Source organism: Fukomys damarensis, unplaced genomic scaffold (genome assembly GCF_012274545.1).
Source record: "Fukomys damarensis isolate Sample0158 unplaced genomic scaffold, DMR_v1.0_HiC HiC_scaffold_9, whole genome shotgun sequence".
Classification (NCBI taxonomy): Eukaryota; Metazoa; Chordata; class Mammalia; order Rodentia; family Bathyergidae; genus Fukomys; species Fukomys damarensis.
In genome coordinates, this window is record NW_022900921.1 from 44,942,802 (window position 1) to 44,965,234 (window position 22,433).

A 22,433-nucleotide genomic window follows, 5' to 3' on the forward strand; every position below is an offset into this window, starting at 1 on the left:
ATTTTTTTTTTTTTTTTTGGTACTGGGGGTCGAACTCAGATCCTTGGCTGCGGAACCACTGAGCTAAATTCCCGGCAAGGATTTTAATGTAATGTAAGTAGATATAAAGAAAATATTTTAAAAGTACTTTTCTTTCCTTTTACTTCATGCGGAGCATATTCAACAGGGTTTTTTGAACTTGTAAGGTCTCACTCATCTCTTGAGATCTCCTTAAAAGTCCCTTCCCCTTCCTAGCAAATAAGCAAGTACTGACTGTAGTGAGTAGATGAGAGCTATAGATAAGTAACCTGTAGTTTACAAATGGTAAAAATTAAGACCGAATCTAGTCTGGATTTCCCCCCGCCCCCAGTAAATCAGACATCATAATATCCATAGGAAAATAACATAATATCCATAGGAATGCAACACTTTTTAATGGTTTGTTTTCTGGTAATGGATCTAGTCATGGTACCCTCTTTTTCGGGGGGAAGTTTTTGATAAATTAGAGGTATTTTTGTGTCACACTTGTGGTACAGATGCTATTTTGTATCCTTTATTTGACAAGGGATAAAACAGATTTTAAGGACCAGTGTCAGTGATACTTTATTGTGCATTTGTGTATTGGTATTGACCCAGGGCAGGAAATCCACAAAAACTCCCAGGCTTTAAGCTTCCCAGCCCCTCTCTAATAACCTCAACCCTGACAGTTGACCCCATAGCTTTGCCGTAGATGCTTTGCCTCTTAGAGTGTGTGGTCTGAAGAAAGGAAAGAAAATACTTGAGAAATTCGGAGCGGTCAGGACTGTAGGCAGTGGAAACAGTCACACTCCCAACAGTATGCTTTTCTGGAGTTACTCAGACTTTTGAGTACTTTTACACTATAAAGAACAGTTGCCATTTTATTTTAGGATTCTTGTTTCAGTTTTCCAGAGACTATAAAAAGCTTATTAATTGGGTTAGGCTTCTGTCTGGGAACAAAGCTTATTTCCTTTAGTTTCCTTAGGCATTTTTCTCCTAGAAAGAGCTCTTATCTATTTTCCTTTTCTTAAAGGAGTCTTGCATGACACCATCTCCTTGGCATTTCCTCTGAGTTTGTGAATTTCCCAACCTAGAGGATGGGGGTTGTTTGTGAAAGGAGCTGAAACAGAGGAGAAAAGTAATGGAGCCCTTTTCCAACTGCCCCTCTTTTTTTTTTTAGGGTTGACTGTGCTTCACTCAAGTCTTTTAAAGTATTTCCATGTTCTCACACTGTTTAGGTTCTGAGGTTGGCTTCCAGATGTACTGAGACATTTGTATGTGAACTAGAGGAGATGTTGTATAAAAGTGGGGAGATAGAGGTAAAATACAATGTTATAATAATATTTTTTTTGTGGTTTAAAGCTGAGTGTTTTAACATGTTGACAGATACAAAAGGGCTGACTTAATCTTTGGAATGGTGAGCAGTAATACCTAGAGTGTTAAAGCGTTTGTGTTTGTGAACTTGCTATAGACGTTAATGGTACTCTTGGGGCATTGTGGTTTCCTTTTCATTTGGTTTTGGTGTAAACAAAGAACTCCGTATTTGTTAGGTACAGTAAGGTTTGAGGGTTTGTTATTATTAAATCTATTTTTTATTTTATGGGTGTGTAGATTGGTGTACTCTTCAGTGACTTGTGTGAGATTTAGCTTAGGCTTAGCTGCCTGGCAGTCCTCGCTCTGGTCTTGTGGTAGGCGGCAGTTATAGAAATAAGTCAGTCCTGGTCTGCAGGACACTCGGTGGACAGGTAAGCACATCATGGCCAGGATGGCACTCAGGAGAAAGCGGCTCTCCAGTTTCTGTTCAGCCACATCTGCCTCTCCTGAGCTGAGTTCATACAGCACCATGGCCAATTCTGGTGGCCGAGACTGGAAAGCAAAGGGTTGGGCCAGGATTGCTGGGTCCCACGGCCCGCAGGGCAGTACCTCTGCAGGTCTGTGAGCTTGGAGGACTTACCTAACCCCCCTCAGTGTGTTTCCTTGTCTGGAAAAATAGGAGCAGGTTGTTTAGAATTAGAAAGTAAGTAATGGAGAATGAATTCCTTCCAGTTCAGCATTCTATAAATGGGGAGGAACTTTGGCAGCAGAAAGTGTGTATCCACATTCGAGGATGCCTCTTTGAAAGGTCTAGACCAGTGGTGGTGAACCTGTGGCATGTGTGCCACAGTGGGCTGTTTGTATCATTGAGAACTCTAAAAGGCTCACCCTCTGCTCTAGAACTCTGCACTAAGAGGCTGGCATCTGGCATGTTGCCACACCTTGACAAGATACTTTACCTTGGTGACCAATCCAGGCTGACATGGGTAGTGCAGTCGGTGGTGTTCCTTCCTTCCTCCCTGTCGCTCTGGGCAGTGAAGATCTTCCCTGCAGTGACTTAAATTTCTGGGATTTAGAAGCCAGGAGTTTTCAAAGGAGGCACTTGTGAATAGAAGCTCTGTCTCCAGGGCCCTCATACTCCATTCAGCCTGGAGCACAGAAGTACTTTTGATACCATCTGCTGAGTTGTCAGCTCTTGTAGAGGTAAAACGGCTAAAGTGGCACAGGGGAAGATTATTAAGGGCATGGTCATCTAAATGGGAGTTCTTTAACAAAAGGCTGGCAATAAGCAGCATTTCCTCATTCCAAATCTGCAGGGAAGAAAGCCCCCAAGCATGTGTTGCACAAAGCTGCTCTGTTGTCTCTGGAGCTAGCAGAGGGCTCTGAGGCTCTCACTTGGTAAAATCCCTTCCTCCTCTGCTTCTTGGGCTCAGCCTCCCTGTGTGAGTGTCATTGGGACCTGAGAAGAAGGGATTATGGAAAAGCCGCTGCCTGCTTTTTGCTTGCTTCCAGCAGCTTATTTGGGCGAAGGGGGCTGGGTGTTCTTTGTGTGGTAGGAGTTTGAGTGGCTGGTATTTGTGGAAAGGTTAACACTGATTATCCTTCTATAGGTAGATAGCTGTGAGGCCAGAACCCAGTTAGAGGCAAGGGGTTTCCCTTCAGCCCCTTCTCTGCCCTGAGAAGTGTGGGAAGCACATGTCCACTGTACCCTTTGCTCAGAGCTCTGGGGGAAGATCTGTAGGGATGCAAAAAGCAGGACTTTTTTCCATCATGCTTTGCCCTCCCACTGCAGCCAGTGGGCAGAGGCTCTGTTCCACGCTGCTGTGCAATTGGTTTGTGCCGAACCACTTTGCAGTGTATGAAGCAGTCAGACACATCATTTTTGTGCAAGTCAGGACTGGGCCAGGTGACTTCAGGTACCACATATACTTGAGTGTCATATTCTTTTGTGCTTGGGATTATGATTTTTCTTGGGTTTTGATGGCCAGGCAGGTGGGCTTAACAAGTTTTCAGTTAAATTTTTCTTGATTGGAGAATAACCACAGTTGTTAGAATGTGCAAAAATGTGTGCAAGCCCTCCTTTGTATCTTCTAGCAAAAAGAAACATGAGTAAAGGATTTTCAAAAGATTTTAAATTGACCAGTCATTTGGGCATAAAAGGTACTGGCTGCATTCCTGACTGGACTGTGCAGCCTAAGAGCGAGGTGAACCAATGTAAAAGTTTTTGGGAATTTCTGTGAGAAGCCAAGGAGATGAACTAATAGAATTCTCCAGAGAGCACTTCTGTGAAGTCAGGTTGTTTTCTAATTTTGGAAACTCACTTTAACCTGTGACGACCTTCCCTGCAACAAACATAAATAGCAAACCATACACAAACCCTCCAGTGTGCCAGCACCAGGCTGTGGGGTGAGGGATGCTGATGAGGACCAGTGGCTTCCAGCAGCAAACACCGTGCTTGGTTCTTTCCTGTCTTCTCTTTGTCACACAGAACTGTCACTGCATAGCTTGTCTCTCTCTCTCTCTCTCTCTCTCTCTCTCTCTCTCTCTTTTCTTTTTGGTACTGGGAATCAAACTCAGTTCCTTGTGCTTGTGAGGCAGGCAGCACAACCACTGCGCTAAATCCCTAGCCCTATACAGCTTGTCTTGTGAGAAGCCATTGTAGGTTTTCTGTTCGTTAAGGAACAGATATTGTTTACTCAAATACAGAGCACTAAGACTTAAAGACTCACGCAGTATTCAGGTGTATGTGTGATATGTACTGAATACATATAAAGCATGTGTGTTGTGCATAAATAGCTCTTCACCTTAGCCTTCCACACAAAGCAAAGGTGTTTCTGAGGAAATGCACCTGGATCGAATCTGGCTGTTACACCCATAACTCATTTTACTAGAAAGGCTGCTGAATGCCAGGAGACAGAATCCCCTTAGTTTTGCTGCTGTGTTCTTGGCTGGATGTTTTCCTTTAAGTACAAACTTGCATTGGTAGCGCGAGGATGAGGACTTTCTTGTTGTGACCTCCACCCTCAGGTGTGTGAGTGTGTGTATGGAGAAACATCTCAGTAACAACCATGACCTTACCTCTTCCACATTTTGTGGCTCACCTACTTCTCTTATTTTAGTTTGATATTTACCTTTTTTCTCCTGCATTCTTTCTTATATATAAACTTAACTAGAAAACCGTGCGTGCTTTTGTATAAGGTAAACTTAGATTAAAATATCTGTATCACTACTTAATAAAATTTAGGATCATGGATGCATAGTTGTATAACCTGATGTGTATTCCATTGCAGTAATGTGGAAGTTTGCATCTTTTCTGTGAAATGACGAAAACAATGTTAATGAGACTCTAACATAAACTTGTGGCTAAGAGGAACAAATGATCAACAAAGGGAACATGAGAGAGGAACCAAGTAAATCCAGAATGTGACACTTTCTGTAAAGCATCCCCCCCCGGGGGGGGATTGAACTCAGGTCCTTGTGCTTTCGAGGCAGGCACTGGAACCACTGAGCTAAATCCCCAGCCCAGGCCTTGTTTCTTGAGACTCAGAGTTGTAGAATCACAGGGCAACTATGAGGGATGAAACAAAAAAGAAATTTGCAGAATGAGCTGGGCATGGTACGCATGCCTGTAATCCCAGCGCTCTGGGAGGCTGAGGCAGGGGGATTGAAAGTTTAAGCCCAGCCTGGGCAATTTAGCAATTTAGAGAGACCCTGTCTCAAAATACAAAATAAAAAAAGGGATGGGGATGTGGTTCAGTGCAGAGGACCTTGATTTCCTTTCCCATGGTAGAGTATTGGGTGATATGGGGATACAGCGATTATGTTCCTTAGCCGAAGTCATGGTGTATCACAGTGAGTATGGGATGTACAGTACATATTATATTTAGAAAGGAGGTATCTTGATTTCTGCACTTTGAAGTGATTCAATGGGGGAAAATATACTAGGAGAAATAATGTCAAAATGTCAACAAATTGAATCTAGACATTAAATGATCAAATATTCATTATAGTTTAGACTATTCCCTTCACTTCTCTGTTTTTAAGTTTCACAGTTAAAAATAGAGGGAATATTTTCATTTCTGAGCCAATTACTTACTATACTTTAAAATGTAAGCTCATGTGAATTCCTCTAAACATCTCTGCTATAATGATCTTTTGCTTATTTTCAGATTGCTCGTTTAATCTTCATTTAATAAAAGATCACATTCCATACTGCAGGGCATGGGTATTTTTGAAAGGCCTGGTGCCACCATCGGCCCTGCCCATTCCATCTTGCACACCAGTGTTCTCTGTTCACCAAATGCCATGTGCCCTTATCCTTGACTGTTCCTGGGAGGATATTCTCCCTTGCCCCATAAGTGAACTGAATGTGTTTGCTTAATCTCTGTGCTCTAAGAATCTGCAAAATTGTGGAAAGAGGAATTCAGTGGACTGATTTTCTTTCCTCTTTCAGAATTTTGAAGCAAGTGGGGGCTGGGGCAGGGGACATGGGTGTGCTGTAGGCTTGGTGGGAAGGAGACCAATGCTTTGAAAGTTCATCTGCTGAGTGGCTTTGATTTTTGCTTTGAGAACATCATAAATATCCTAAAGGTAGACTCTGGAAAATTCTGGAGGCCTAGAGCAGCCTTTGGAGCATGGCCAAGGTCTTTCTAATTTAGAGTCACTTTTCAGCATTGTAAATACAAGGCAGCTTGAATGGATTGATACTTTTAAAGGAAATAAACCTTAGCCTCTAGTTTCCAGATGTATTCAGATTTTAGAGTCTTTATCTAAGAATTGAGCATTTCTCTCTCTCTTTTTTTTTTTTTTTTTGCATTTCAGAGTTTTTTTAAAAAAAATTAAACATTGGGTGTTTTTTTCCTAACTTGTTTCTGGCTCTAGCATCTCTCTTGCTCATTTCCTTTTATGCTTCCTGTATGAGGAAATCACTCTTCCAAATGCACTTTTCCAAACTCTGGCTGCGTAGGCTGAAGCAGCCTCTTTCCTTTGGAGAGATGTGTTGACAGTAAAAAAGTGGAACACTGGGCGAATGGCTCAGTCTCTGGCTCAGTCTTGTGAGAACAAGACAGTGGCTTATTTGGGACCCCACTTTATGAAGAACTAGGCAAATTCACTTACCTCACTGGAAATTGGGTTGGGAGGGTCTGTAATTTAACCTGATTTTGTTAGAATTCTTACATTAGTTCAAAATTATAAAAAATGTATCACTTCTGTCCTTAAGTGTGACTTTTTCCTGAGCTCTCCAGTTTATAGGTCCAGCAGAGGGAACCTTTGGATATGAAAGGTCCCCCTGTGGCAGGAAGGTTGGTCTTCCTGTGGCAGGATGCTTTGGTGTCTTTGCCTTGCGGCTGTGTTGTGATCTCTGATCTCTTTGCTGTTAATGCTCAGATCTCAGGGAAGCATAGCACGCTCATTCTTTGGTGTGAACCAGCATCTTTGTCACCTCTGCAGTGGGTCTGCCTACCTCTGTTCTCCAATCCAGTCCCAAGCAGACTGGCTTCCTCCCAGACAGAGATGGGTTCCTCTAACTGGCACTGGAGCGGGGTGTGTGGCAGGTTGTCTTAGCCTTTAATTAGGCAGGAAATTTGCTTTAATAATTGCTGTGACAATCGGGCGATCTAATAACTGGGTTAGAATGAGCTGTAATATAGTGTTGCTTCTACTCTGCCTTGTTATTTCTTTCCCTTTTCTTTCCCACAAATAAAACTGCTTTTTGGATTTGGGAGCTCACTATAAATTGGTACAGTTGTTAAGCATAAGATTGGGTTTCAGACTTTTTTGGTGTAGTTAATTGAAACATATTCTTAATTTTTTCTTAATTGTTGCTTATTTGTATACTTCCTCTTCACACGTGCCTTATTACTACAACTACTTAAGCTGCCTAAGTGTATGATTATATTGCATCATCATCATCATAATAATGATAGTAATTTTAATATTACAATGAGTTGGGTGCACTAAAATGACTATGTTTCTGCATGCAGTTGTGGGATGTGTGCTCAGACCTCTTATGTTTCTGTAACTGCCCAGGTGGGCTTGGAAGGTAGCTGACCATTATATTTGTCTGCTTTCCTTTTGATAGTTACTGCTTTTACCAAATAATTCAGTGTTGGATTAGAAAAGACAAAGTTATCCTCTCCAGGAAAAGAGTCCTTTCTGTGGTTATGAAGTGCACACTGCTGTCTTCAGAGTTAAGATGCCAGCTTAGGTTTTGTGTGCTTTGGTTATAGTCCTGACATTTTAATTCTGCATGCTTTACCTAACATTTACTTCAGTATAAACCATATAACTCACTACTCTTTGAGGCACCCTGACCCTCCAGATGAAGGTGTGAGTGGTGTGTCCCCTGTCAGTGGGGCGAGCAGGGCAGGAGGGACAGGGTCCATCCAGCACAGGTGCAGGGGGTGGGTGCCCTGAGCCAGTGTTTTAGGGCCACTCGGTCAGGTTCCTGCCAGGACAAAACCTCTGGCCTTCCTTTGTTTTGATGTTGCTTCTTCACCTCCCTGGCAGATAGCAGGAATGCTTTTATTCACTCTGAGGTGAAAGGTTTCAGTTCTCAGTCAGCAGGGGATGTCATGTCAGTGGTTGTAGTTGGAGTAAGCCCTTCAAACTCTTCTTGCTTAAAATCAAAGTGTTACAAAACTGAAAGGAGAAAAATCTCTTGAAGACCTGGGATTTTATATATGGGCCAATTATAGAAAATCTTTGTTTTTACCAGAAATCTTGTGTCCTTGTTTGCTGGCTTCGTGGGCAAAAAGTACAATTCAGGTGACTTGGTTTTCTTCTGCCTTTAAATGGCAAAATTAACTGCTTTGTTATTATAAAGTCTGATTTGTTCTTGACCCACCATTTAAATAGAAAAAAGGAGGTAGAATGGGTTTCTCCTCCTTTCAACAGATAAACCAAGTCAGCTGGGTGGCTCCCTGGCGTTTTGCTTTCTCACAGGCAGACCCCAGTTTTTCAATGAAGGCGTGAAGTGGTCAGGGCAGGTAGGATTCCAGGAACAGGAGTGACTGTGGGAGTGGGATGGCATGTGCTCTCACAGTTTACTAGAAATGACTTGTGTTCTCTAGCGTTAAGGTACCAGGCTGTGATAAGAGCGTGGTATTGTGATGCTTGAAATGATTTTGAGATACCTGTTTAAGGTTGTGTATTCAGAGGAAAGACTGGAAGGAATGTGAGAACTAACAACCTTGACATCTGGCCTTTTGAGCTTTTGTTTATTTGTTGCCAGCAAATATATTTTTTGGGGGGGGGTACTGAGGATTGAATTTAGGACCTTGAGTTTGTGAGGCAGTAACCGGAACCACTGAGCTAAATCCCTAGCCCAAAATTACATTTTGTAAACATTTACTTAGGAGGATGAACTCACTTCCTATCATCTGTGACTGGATTTATCATCATGCTCCTTCAGCGTTTTGAAAACAAGATGTTAACATATACAGCTTGGGCCTTTAAAGATGATCACTTAAATATAGTTTTAGGTCTGAATTTCATAAAATACTACATTTTTGTTAATTCTGATTTTTTTTTATGGAATAAAAATATTACACTGGTAGCACCTGTGTTATGATTTGCAGTAGTTGGCCTTCCACCTAGCCTCATTCTTAAATTGAGGTAGTCTCCTTGCCAATCTCCATTGGGTTAACTTGCAAACCTCACTTGGGATTCTTGGATTTGCTGCAGTTGACTTGGAACCATCCCAATGGACAGTTAAGCTGCACAGACAGCCGTCACTAGGTGGCACCAAACCATGGCCTGGCTCCCAGTGAAAGGAGTGGAAACTGTAGAGAAGACTCTAGTCTACCCTGCTGTTTTTTAAGCAGAAACAAAATCTCTACATAATTTGCTGGATACCAAGATTGAAACAAAATAGCTTGTGGACTCATAATTGATGGTTGAAACCTAGCTGTTGGTGGTCCCAACACCAGGGTCCACAGGAGGCCAGCCAGGCTTCTGTGGGCCTCTCAGTTTAGCATGGGCATTGAGGGCTTGGTTAGGGTCAGAAGTCTGTTGGCTCTGGGCACTGGGAGGACAGGATCTGAATGCACCTAGGCCTTGGCTTCTCCTGGGCTGTGACCCCTAGTGGAGTTGGAGACAGCTTGGCATCTCAGCCACCAAGAAACGCTTAGACAGAATTATCTTGTTTTTATTCCATGGAAAGGCAAGGTGTCTCCCCGGGCCTATAGTCAGATGTCCCATTTTAGACGAACTCTAATCTGAAGTTGCAGGTCCCCCCAGAAGGAGGATGCATCCAATAAAATTTGTTTAAGCTTGGTGAGCCTTGGTGAATGTAGCAACAATCTTTTTCTGTGTCAACCTAGGAACACACCACTGAAAAGAGGCATAGGTGTAGAAGTACTTGTCTCTATGGGAATTCTAAGTTGCAGGCTATTATGACCTTTTGGAAGGCCTGATGAAATTATTTTGTGTCTCCATCCAAGAAAGAATAAGATAGATAAGTTGTTGCCATTTTCTCAGTTCTCTCCTGTTATGTTTGACTCTCTGCACTAGAAGGGAAAGCAGGAATGTGCATGGAAGTGGAGCCTGTGCTGGTTTCCTGGCACTTGGAGATGTCCTTCTGCAGTTGTGATCAGTACCCATGTTCTGGGTCTCACATGCAGCTTGTCGGTCCCCATCTTCATCCCCAGGTGCAGGAGTCCAGGGGTACAGGAAGTGGCGAGCTCACCTCCCTTGCTGTAGCCCCTGTGCACTCTCCTGCTTCATCTTCATTCATCTGTGCAATGTTCAGAAGGTGGAGCGGGTCCCCCTTCCTGTTGGTAGAGGGTGGTGCTTTTGAATGCCACCAATTCTGACATCCTTATTCTTAATACTTCTCCATGACCTGGCTCCAGAATTACCCCTATCCTGGCTTTGACATTTTTCCCAGCTGAAGACCCCCACCTCTGCTGGGACTCTGAATTGTGAGTTTCTCAGATGACAGTGTGATAAGAATAGAAGCAGGGAGGGAAGGAAGACAGTGCCAACAAAGCAGAATCCCAAAGCGGATGTGCCTGTCTGTCTGAGTCCTCCTCACTGAGCAAACAGGAAGGGGCCAAAGGGCCCTGGCTGCTCCTGGCTTTTGAATCATTGCTGCTTCCTTTCAGTTTTTACATTTTATTTTATTAAACATTATTGTAAAGCAATACCGACTTTAGTTTTCCTTTGATGTGCATGTATGTAGAGTTTTTGTACATGGGCAAGTGAAACTTGCTTCCCTGGAGTTAAGATTTTGGAACATCACAGTGTTGGGGAGACTTCACCCTTGCTAGGGGAAGCCCTCTGAGGACACAGGGAGAGCTGGAGGCTCATATGTGGCAGCATGCCAGCAGCCTGCAGGACTCTCCACAGCTAGTGACTGGCTTTGCCACACTTCATTTTGCTTATCACTTGAATGAAGAACTAGGGCCTCCTAATGCTCTCTTTCTCCCCTCCTTTTTAAAGGGCTGGATGATGGTTACAGGCTTTTGCAGATTTTACAGCAGTACTTTGGGACTTTTCTCATCAATATTTAGAGGAGATGCTCTGTTTTCCTCGGAGCTGCAGGAGCCAGCTCCTGAATCATGGGTGGCCATCTCTGTTTGAGAGTATTTCTTGTGTTGAGTTGGGGGGAACCGTTCAGATCGACTTGCAGCGTAGGGAAGGAAAAGTCATCAGAGAGGTGTGAAGCTTGGCCTCCAAGAGGTTGTTTGTAAAGGTCTTTGTTTGCAGAGCACTGCACAGAGTCCTTACTCAAGCACCAGTGGCCTCTTGATTAGTCCCTGGAAAACCACTTGCTGGTCACCTGCTGTGTACAGCCAGCCAAGGGCTGGCAGTGGGAACTTAGAATCTGATAGTGACTTGCCATCTGTTTCTGACTCTATTCCCCTTGGAGAAATTCTTGCAGCTGGGTGAAGGGAGGGTACTGCACTTCCTGTTGGCCTAAGGCAGTGTTGGTTCACACCTGCCGTCCTGTCACACTTTTTATTGGTGTCCTGTTTGCACAATAGATTCAAATGGTTACCCAGTGAAGGAGGCCAGGAGGTGGGAGGAGAGTTGGGTTGCTGACCAGTCTGTTTTTGTTGGAGGGTTTTGCCACTTGGGCTCTCTTGCAGTGTCTGTTACTGGTCCCAGAAATAGCTGTGCATATTACTAGCTATGCAGGATGTGCCCCTTACTGTTCCATGGGATTCAGGGCGGTCTTGTTTTGGGAGGCTTAAGTTCTTCCTGGAGGGTGTGGGGCCCAGTGTTAGATGCGCAAGTCTTTCTCACATTATTCCCATGGGGCCATGTTGTAGGTATTCTGAATTTTTCAGGGGGAGCTTAAGCTGCTCAGGCCGCACACCTGGAGATTTGATCCAGAAGATCTGGGTGAAGCCCCAGAAAGTTTGTGTTAAAGACACTGGCTTTAACAACCCAGCTCTGTGTCTGCTTTACAACAAACAGGCTGTTGTCACTGAGGGGCTGCAGTGGAAGCAGGTTCTGGAGCACAGACCTTCAGCTTTAAGTCACTGGGTGAGGAAAGTGCTGATTGAATCTGGTCAGCTCTGAAGCAGACACACATGTCTCAGAATCCGCCCTGACCTCTTCCCAGCTTTGGGAACTCGGGCTGGTTTTCTGTCACCTGGAGCTTTCCCTTCCTCTCTGTGAAGTGGGCATATTTTCATCTCTGTGAAGTCTCTTTGAGGACTTCCTGTATTGTGTGATGTTTATAAACTTGTGCCAGGTACGGTAAACAGGTACTCACTGAGACACTGTGGAGAGGGAGCACATAGTGCCACCCTGGCTGCCCCTGCCTTGGCGGAGAGAGGTTTTGTGAGGTGATGGGAGGTCAGGGACAGTTGCGGCTGCCTCTCATTCCAGTGGGAGGAAAGTGGCCAGGACTCTGCTTCGTCAGCACCACTCAGGTTGAGCAGTCCTCCAAAACTGCCTTTGTATTTTACTTACTTACCAAGTGTCTCACTGTGATTCTTACTCTGAGAAAGCAGCAAGGGGTGTGTACAGCTCAAAAGAAATGATTATATGACAATGAGGAAAACTCAACCTGCTTTTATAATATGGTTTGTCATAGCTCATTTTGATTTTTAACAAAGATGCTTTGGGAAGGGAATTTTCTGTTTCAAAGGCTGAGGCAAGAGCTTCTTATTTTCTATGGCAATATTTTTCGTGTCTTTTTTAACAAAGATGCTTTGGGAAGGGAATTTTCTGTTTCAAAGGCTGAGGCAAGAGCTTCTTATTTTCTATGGCAATATTTTTCAAGTCAAGACCTTTTTTTTTTTTTCATTTTACGTGAGCATGACATGAGTTTGCATTAAAGGATTCTGATTTTAGAAATTTGAGCTGGTGGCATGAGTGCATTATTTCTGGTAAGGGAGGGTTTCCTCTTTCATCATCCACTCCCCTTTTAGTGGAGGAATAATGCAGTTATGTGTAATGAGTGAAGTATCACATGGATATTCAGCACAGGCAAATTCAGAATTGTATATAGACTTGGATACCAGGAGGGAAACAAGCATTGCCCCCAACACATCCAGAGAAGGGTTATGCCCTCCAGACTCTTTATCAGTGCCCTACAGCACAACAGCAGAAGCTGGATTATAATTACATTCAGAAACAGTTGGGGATGATGCAAGCCACAAGAGGGTCAGCAGCCCAGAAGGGGATCCAAATCCCATGCACCACTTAATCCCTTGCTTTTTGATCTGTGTCTGAAACATTCAACATTTTCTTCTGAGCTAGTAAATAAGACAGGTTGACTTGGAGCGATTTGCTGATGTCTGAGGTGATATTTCAATATTAGTATTAGTCATGTATGTAATTCTCAAAAATTAACTGCATTGTGAAGCCACAAAAGAGAAATGTAAAGACACTTCCTGGAGGAAGAGGGGGAATCCCACAGAATCTGTATTTTGTTTTTTGCTCTAGAGCATTGGTTGCCAAACAGCACATAGCCTTTTTATGAAAATTCACTAACTTTTTTCTGGGTCTTCCAGAGTCTTGCACTTGGGTTTCAGTGCTGTGGTGGCTCTGCCTGCATGGCAGTAGGTGTGGTGTAGCCATGGCCGCTGTCCCAGGGTCCAGGGCTGCTTGGGGCAGAGGCCCAGCCCAGTACTGATTGTCTCACAGGAGCAACTTCATTCCATTGATCAGTTAGAGGGCCTTCTCTCCTGTGTTGCATTAAGCCAACCCTTTAGGAGGTTTACTGCTAATGTGTTATGGCTGTGTCATGTGGTTGAATTTCAGATTGAGCGCCACCAAATTGATGCGTTACTCAGCTACTGAATGTTGTCATGTCATACCTCTTACATGCTGGTAAACATTCCTTTGCTATTTTAAAATAAAATTGGTGAATTTAAACTCAGTTGGAATTTTTTTTTTTTCCCAGAGGGGCCTCATTATGTGGTGTAGGCTGGCCTTGAACTTATGGTGTTTCTCTTGCCTCAGCCTCCCAAGTGTGGGGATTACAGGTGTGGGCCACCACGCCTGGCTTAGTTGAGATTTTTAAGTGGGTGAAGGCTGCCTGCAGAACATGAAAGTTCCAGTGTTTTAGATGTTGCAATTGATGAAACCTTTATCCTTCCTTGTTTTTTCTGGTGCTTTTACATTTGCCAGTCTTGCTCTTCTTCACACTTGATTTGTGGTCTGGACCACAGGCCTGTGACTTCCACTGGATAGGGCACCACTTGTTACCCTTCCTTATGGACCTTCACCAGGTGTCTTTAAAAAGCAGCTGTCCTTTCCCTCCTACCTGAGCTACTGCCCAACCAAATCTGCCCTTCCCATTTTGAAGGAATTGTTCCTAAATTCTTGGGGCAGTGTTTCTTGTCTTTGCAGCCTTTCATTGTATGTCCATTCAGACTGTCTCTACTTCTCTGACACTGAGGGGATTTCAGGTACAATGCTCATCTAACTGAAACCCAGCTTGCTGCCTGCACGCCCTACATTCCAGCCTGTCAGGAACACAACTGTGAATGACAGACTGCAGACAGAGTCCAGATGACTGGCCCTCTCTTTATACTGCCTGACGTCATGTTCCCTGAGGCTGTCAGCTTAATTGCAAGAACTGGATTGTAATTGATGTTCATGATTTCCCTCTGCATCCAGAAAAGCACCTTTAGTGTACTCAAGAATTCAGGGTTTGGAAATATTTTCATCCAGATTGCCCCTTTAAAAAAAAAAAAAAGATGGTGCAGAACCTTACTTTGAATCATCTGGTAACTCTGCTGTGCAAAATGGTGGCTCATTTATTGGGAAGTAGGTGGTGCACCATTGTGTAAAGTCTTAAAATGTGTTGAGTGTTATTCTAAGCACTCACCTACACTGCAGAGTTTTCGGGGGATGTAGATCGAGATAAGGTAGCTCCCTGCTAAGGAAGGTATACTGCTATATTGTGGCTTTTCACTTTAAACTCTTACGCAAATAGAACTGTTTTTGTGAAATCACAAGTCCTCTGATCTAATGGCACGTCTGTGTTCCTGTGCTTTCTTTGTCTACTGCTTATCCACAGCCATGACTGGAAAGGGAGAGAAGTGGGTGGGCATCTGTTGGCTGTCACTGAAAGTACTAGTTACAGGAAGGAGATATGCAAATACTTGGCCTCAGTGCTGGCCACCAGGTCTCTGGACTTGCGTTGCCTTCTTCCTGCCTTCTGGTAGGGAGGGGCTCAGAAGCCTAGCTGTTCCCAAGTTCTTGGTGATGTCTCCCTTCTGAGTTAAAGACACATGGCTCCTTATCTTAGATGGCTTTGTAGTGCTGTCTGGGTAATATGTTTTCTCCTCTTGATACTTTTGGATATTTCATAGACACTTCTGGAAAAGAGCACTCATGAGGGAGTCTTGTGGTTTTGGAGTTCACGGTACAGAACCAGTGAAGCTGGTCTTTGCCTTTGGGGCGGATGGAAAGAGTGGTCAGCAGATTGCCCAGTCCTGAACTCATGCCACTAACCACATGGCCCCCAGGTTCCATCTTTGCTATGAAAATCAGGATATACCAGAAGGAATCCATCAAAAGTGGACAGGAATTTTCAAATTGAACCATGAACAGTGTGGTGAGACATGCTGGGGAGAGACTGCCAGGTGTGTGTGTGTTCCGGCTCTAGGTTTTTTGCTGCATCTGTAAAGTCATCTATTTTGTTGACAACGCTTCACCTGTCCTGTCCTTTGAACTCCTGAATTCCTGTAAATTATGTGTTTTTGTGGAACATGTAGTTGACATATGTTAGAATTTACACATTAGGAAGCTTGACCTTCACACACCAACCCCAATGACGACCATACGTAGCGTATATCATCATAATTAATATACTGTGTAGTCTGAAAGCAGTATGAGAGCGTGACTTTGGCTCTTCTCATCAACCCTGGAAAAGTGATCCCCACAACTCAGAGAACCTGAGAGATCACTAACTGTTTTAAAAAGTCATGGACTTCTGCGCCTGCTTCAACAGCTCCTCTGTTGGGGCGTGGACGAGTTACCGAACTTGACTTGCTTGCCAAAAGAACTTATCCACCCCTCCCTTAAACTTTTAATTCTAAAATGTGAACACTCCAGCAGAATACCACTGAAAAGTCAAAACAACAAAGGTGGAGACACAGAGCTTCCCAGGTGGGGCGGGCTCCCCTTTCCTTGCAGGAACTGTACTCAGGGTGGAATCCCTTCCAGCTGTGTGAGGACACCAGCACCTTCCTGGTCAGGCACAGCACATGACGAGCTCTTCCTGTCTTGCTTGCCTGAATATGGGTGATGCAGTTTGGTGACACATCTGGACCTGAGTGAATCATTGTGCTCTCCCTCTTTCTCCCAGCTTGTTCCTGCTTGCCTGTCCCCTCCTGGGATTCAGGAAGGATGTTTTTGCAACTCCAATCTTGAGGGGTCTGTGCCTTGTTCTTTGCTGGTCTTCTCCCCTAAGAGCCCCCTTTGCCTTTCTCATCAAAACAGTATTGCTCACATTGTCATGTTTCTGTTATAGGGCACGCACAGTGTTTCTCCATGTGATGCTCTGTGTGTGTGTGTTTGTGTGTGCATGTACATTTAAACACTCCTCTAAATCACAAAACTCCTTGAAGGCAAGTGCCCTGTGTAATCCTCTTGTCAAGGTAGAGCAGGTCCTTGGTGTTTGGGTTTTGAGAACACAGTCAGTCTTCAGCTTGTTGACATTTGCTTTAATAGGTTTTGCTGTTAAGCCAAATGTAAAGTCAGTTTGGGGCAGTTAATCTCAGAAGCCCCCCCGCCCCTTCATTATTAGGGATTAAATCCAGGGCTTTGCACAGACAAGACAAGGTTTCAGATGTTCTCATTTCCGATTAAACGTAGCAGAAACAAAGCAACATTTTGATCTCTGGTATTTATGGAAGGAAATTTATCAGAGATAAATGAGCACAAATAGACGCCTGTCTGTCATCTGTTTCAGAGAGTAGTGGTCAGGTGGCAAGGAATGTGTTCCCGACACATGCCTTTCGGTCCCCAAGGAAGCTCTGTAGTATAAGATGTTCAGACCAGGGATGGAAAATGTGTTTTGGGTTTTGGTCACCATGTTGCCATGTTTGATTATAATCAATGAAAGCATTTATTTGTAGTATAGTGTACTTGGCAGTGGTAATTGTGGTCATGTCTGTTTTAAAGTGCATGGCCTGGAATAGGGAACAAGTCTGGATTAATCTAACCTCCCTAAGCTTTAGTTTCTCCATCTGATACCATGAGGACAACTTGTATTGCATTGTTCACCAAGTGTCAGTGCTGGGCATGGCTGTCCTGGAGTCTCCTCTCCCCTGTCCAGGGACTGTCAAGATCTCCACAGCTTGGCTGGGCTTTAGACTGTGAGCATGCATACCTTTGGACTCTTGAGAAAGAAGAGCTTTGTTACTCCTAAATTATGTATTGCCCTTACACAGGGCCACAAGCACACTGGAACTTCTGCAGTAGTCTGTTAGTTCTATCAGGCTGAATGAACCTGCACCTTCTGAAGGTGGGCAGGATCTAAGAAGGCCAGCTAAGGCAAAGCTTTGTGGGCAGAGTCACTGCCAGGTCGCAGTGTACTTTGCTGAGAAGGCACAAGGTGGTGGTACCATTCACTGAGGGAATGTTGTAGTAAGAGTGGTTGAATTTGTTGGGCAATTGGTATGGGACAGCTCAGGGCCTCCGCTTTTAGGATGGATTCCCAGTTAAAGGGTTCTTTCATTTGTTGGGTTCATGTATAGCTCTTCCAAATTCCTTCTTAATGTGAGCAAGACCACCGGAAGTTGCCTCTCACTGGGCATATGTAATCATCAGCTATATTTTAATACAGTTATGGGGCTTAGGCAAAGATACCCTACAACATGAATTGTTAATTAGCTAACTGGCACTTGATTTTAGTAGATGATTTCAGAAGATAGAAACCTATCCATCTTCTTGGTTGATTTGTTTTTTCCCCTGGAGATTTAAAAACTTCCCTTGAAGGCTCTTTCCTCTGCCTCTAGGCTCCTGTCTGTGGGCTAGGGACAGACTTCGTTGAGGCAGACATACAGGCTGCCTCAGTGCCCTGCATTTTAAAACCCTGTGGTGTGAGTTTTCTTGGACCATGTGTTCTAAGTGCATTGTATATTTGCAAGTGCAAGGTGGCAATTTCGACTTGGTTAGGACAAAGGAGAGTTGAAAAATAGGCCAGTTTCTGTAGCTTGAACTTCTGCCAACAATAGTTTTCTTAAAAAAGAAACATTCATTTTCCTAAAACTTAAAAACAAAGTGAATCAAAAGCCACAAAGGTTGCTCAACAGAGGGGGGTGATTGTGGTTACTGTGAGACTGACTTGGATGAAATGATACTGATGGAGAGAAAATTTTAATTCCTGATTTTTTTGTGTCTAAAGCATAGAATGAAAATAATTTGAGCTGTTTCTTTAAAAACAAAACATTTTGATAGCAGGGATTTGACAAGTTGCACGGAAAAGTGGGGGTCATTTTATTATATAATCATCATGGAAGGGATCCTACTGCTACCCTACCTTGAGCACATAACTCAATAATAGAGTTTCTCATCTGTAGAACAGATAAATGCCCTGCTTCGGTGTCCTAGGGTTTTCCAGGTCCAGTTGAGAAAATACATGTGAATAGTATTGAGGAGCTTTTCATTATTAAATGGCTTATAAATGCATTAATGTTTACATGGTACACCACAAGTAAAGCAAGCCTCGGGCCTTTAATCCTTGCCATCTGGCATTTCAGAGCTCTAGATGGGATACCTTGTCTGTAGATAACAAGACGGGAGTAGAGTTTATAAATGGGTGCTAGGTATACATATTTAATATGACAAAGTATTTGAGAATGGATGACACAAAGGAAAGGCACACTCTGTTAATATTAAGTTCAAAACCCTCTGTACAAGTTAGATGTTTCAGTGACATAGCCCACCAGATTTGGAATCCTGTGACAGATTGTGGTCCTTTTATTCGTGGTAGGAAGGAACATTATGGAGGTTAAAATGAGATGATGTGAAAGTATAGCCTTAGACTCTGAATTACACCTTTTCCTATATCCTTAGATCCCTAGCACAGTGCAGTGCATTTTTCCACCGACTCCTGTCTTAGCAGCAGTCCAGAGGAAGGACAGATTTCAGAGCCCAGGGACACCAAGAGGATGCCAGGGAGGTGTGGTAGCCTGCTCCCCACCCTTCCTTGACTCACTCAGGTTGTAGCCCACCCCTGCTGGAGGGAATCGGTACAGTCTCTAAGTATTCTCTGCTAGTGCTGAGTAAATAACATTCCTGATCTTTGGAAAGCTGTGATATAGCCTCCTTACTGCACAGTTGATGTACATATAAGGCTAAGTGCTTTTAACCCTTCAATTTTTCCCTCAGGTTTTCTGTTGGCTACTTTTGTTCCTTGTCACAAAGATGGCCCATCTCAGCAGATAAGCTGTTACTTGTTTCAAATTAGGTGGTTTGTTTTTTTAAAAACTTAGAGAAGTATGTTGGGTTAGTATCCATGCCTCCTCTAAGACTGGTCTTGCCTTTCAGAAGTTAGGCATAGTCCTCTATTGCTAGGGCCCAGGTAGTTACACCCTGAATTAGGGAGAAGAGGATGGGGATCAGTGGGCCTCTGCTGGGATGGATGTAGAGGTCTTGCTTGTGCAGGCATGATGGCCAGGACACTCCATACTTCCTGTGGGGGCACCTAGCATCTGAACACACCAGGTCCCGGTGCAGCCTCAGGAAGCTTGGAAAAGGGAAGCGGCTTTCCCAAGGACATGGAGTGATGGGCAGAGGAGGAATGGGGGCCCACAGCTGCCTGGATCCCATATTTTTTTTTTCCTTCCAATATCTCTTCTTTGCCTTAGAATAAAGGAAGCAGAATTTGTAGATTTCCTAATTTAAATTTAAAATGAAGCTAGTTTGGAGATCTAGGATGTGTTGAGGAAGATCATTGCCTTTACATGGTCTGGCCTCAGTCACAGAAATAATTAACTCTGTATTAGGTCTTGATTTATAATCCCTTAGTCAGGGAAACTTACATTCTATATAAAGCAGATGGTGAGTGAATTCACAAATCTCAGCTTTTATGTCATTGTCAAACTGCCAGGTCCTGAGAATACACATTTGTGGTCTTGAGTTGAACCATAGAAGGAAGATCAGATCATTTTCTGGTTGCTCCTGAAGGCTTTGTTAGTGTTAAATTGTTTGGGGAAAAAGAAAGATACCACTAAATAAACATCTGGAGAGGATTTTTATAGACCCGTGGATTTTCTTGACCTGTAGGGACCTTAAGTCTTAACCGTGTCAGACACTAAGGAACCAGTACCCCACTTCCCATCCCACTCCACCCTAGCACACCACAGCACAGCATGGCACATGTGTCTTCTCACAAAGAGGGACCTCTAGACAACTCAGTGACACTTTGTCACCCAGAGACCAACTGTCAGTGGGCTTTGGTAATTTGGAAATAGGCCTGCCTCAGGAAGACCAGGAGGTTTGAGAGTCAGTGGGATGCCTAGGAGCTCATCTTTGTGTCCCTTCCCTGGAAAAGTGTCAGAGGATTACTTCCTACTTGTTATAGTTCATGCCAAAGCCTCATGTAGTCATAGGTGGGACCTTTTCAGACGTGGCTGGATCTCTAGAGTATGTGACTGATTCATGTTGCAGTGCTAGGATTAAGGATGTGTGATTACTAAATCAGTTCACTGATTGGTTTGGCACTGCCCTAATCCTAGTAGCCTGGATATAATATAAGGGACAGAGAGAGGCTTATCTTGTCCCTTGTTTGCCTGCTTTGGTACCTTTTGCCCTCCATGAACTGTTTCTCCTCTGTGATGTCCCTCTGCCATGTGCTACACCACCTGGGAATCATACAATTATGGACTGAAACCTGTACAGACTGTGAGCTAAATCTTTCCTCCTGTAACTTTTGGAGTTGGGCATTTTGTCTCAGCAATGAGAGCAAAGTAGCTAAGACACTGCAGTAGTTACATTCCATTCTTTCTTCCTGGGTTCAAGAAAATCAGAATTTGGTTTCATGGCTGTATGGCCAGCCATAGTCGTAGGACCTGTCATGGATTGAAGGGAGCAAGGGCCAGCTACACTCCTGAGTTGTGCTTGACCACCAGCTGCATGCCTATTTGTGCCCCAGTACACATAACAACCATAGCAAGTAGCTGCCACCTTTGCCTGCCATTACAGAAGAGGCCTGAGATGCACCACTCTGAGAGTTGTTAGGTCACAGTTACTGAGTGTACTAGTCATGCAGCGTCATATGCTTGGCGTTGCTTTGTCCATGTTGCAGCTTGAGTTCACAAGCTTTTCAGAATAAACTGACATTTTTTCAGATTTGAAATTGTAAGGTCACTCTTCATCATGAGACCCCAAGAGAGACAGACTCTTTGAAAAGACAAGGATATTCTTTCTGTTTGACACTTGCAGAAGGAGCATTTCTACTAAGTCCCTAAGTAGGTCATGCTCAGATATCTGGGTAGCTCTTAGTTGCTGGCCTGAGATATGACCAGAGGAGATCGGAGAGGGGAACAACACTTAACAGTAACCAAACCAACACTGCTCATCTGGGAGTGAAGAGAATGATACAGGTTTGTTGGAAATATCTAGTGATGTAAGTAGGTTACAAAGTTTTAGGTTCTAGGTCAGGACTTACAGTTTAGCCACAGCATCATCTTCCCTCAGTCTTTCCCTGCACATCGATTCCTAAACTCTCTACCTTGGGGATTGCCAGACAGTTTCAAAGAAGATTCAGTGTAATACTTGTAAAATCAAGGCATGAGTGTTGGGGAGTCCACCTCAGCAAAATTGCAGTTACCCAGTTTTTGACATAAAGAGTTTTTTTTTTTAATGTGCAATTTTAAGGAAATAAATTTTAAGGTCAGTCTGCTGTTTAGATGAACACATGTTAAGTTGTTTGGAGATAATGATGTGTAAATTAAACCTGTGAAAGAAGGAAGGAGTTGATGGCTTATCAAAGTCTGTTTGTTCTAAGTGTCGTGTTTTAAAAGTGTGGTTCATTTATATTACAAGATATTGTTGTGTTGGAGAGCCCTGGACTTCATCACCACCCACAGATGATAAGAGGAAAGCCTAGAAGAGAGATGATTTATTGGAAACCTTAACTACTCTGTTCTAATGGTCCTGCAAAATATCTGTGCTGACTGATACTCTTTTCTCTGGTTTTGCAGGGCCGACATGTTAAAACGGGTCAGCTGGCGGCCATCAAAGTTATGGATGTCACTGAGGTAAGGTCGGATCACACATTTTTAAAGAAATCCTTACATAAGAGGACCCCCACTCCCCCACAGTAATGTGAGAGCATTGTCTTGCTTGGAGAATCTGACCCCAGGAACAAACAGCCCCCAGGTGCAATTATGGGTTAATAGGTCCAAGAGCAGAAGGTGACTTAAATTGTTGCAGATGGTTCTCAAGTAACTAAGACTCAGTAGCATTTGCTTTACTCTCTCTCTCTCTCTCTTGCACGCACACACACACACACACGCACACACACGCTCACACACTCACACACCAGAAACCCACATCTGAGTGATGTCATCCTTGGCCAGCATAATGTACCATAATTGGAAACAGCTTCTCTAATGGAAAGAAGGGAGCCTGGGGGTCATGTGAGCAAGGAGGGTGAGGGGTGTGGGTTTCTCTAGGGTATTAGGCCACATTTGTACCAT

At 43.7% G+C, this 22,433-nt stretch overlaps 1 protein-coding gene across 8 annotated transcripts in view; it reads left to right on the forward strand.

The window, feature by feature from the left end:
- Positions 1-22,433, forward strand: part of Map4k4 (mitogen-activated protein kinase kinase kinase kinase 4) — a 157,350-nt gene that overhangs the window by 44,493 nt on the left and 90,424 nt on the right. For all 8 annotated transcript variants that reach the window (XM_019209429.2, XM_019209427.2, XM_019209426.2 and 5 more), the window contains exon 2: positions 21,936-21,992. In XM_019209429.2, coding sequence (XP_019064974.1) covers positions 21,978-21,992 — 15 coding nt within the window. In that variant the 5' untranslated portion in view covers positions 21,936-21,977. The remainder of the gene's footprint in view (positions 1-21,935; positions 21,993-22,433) is intronic.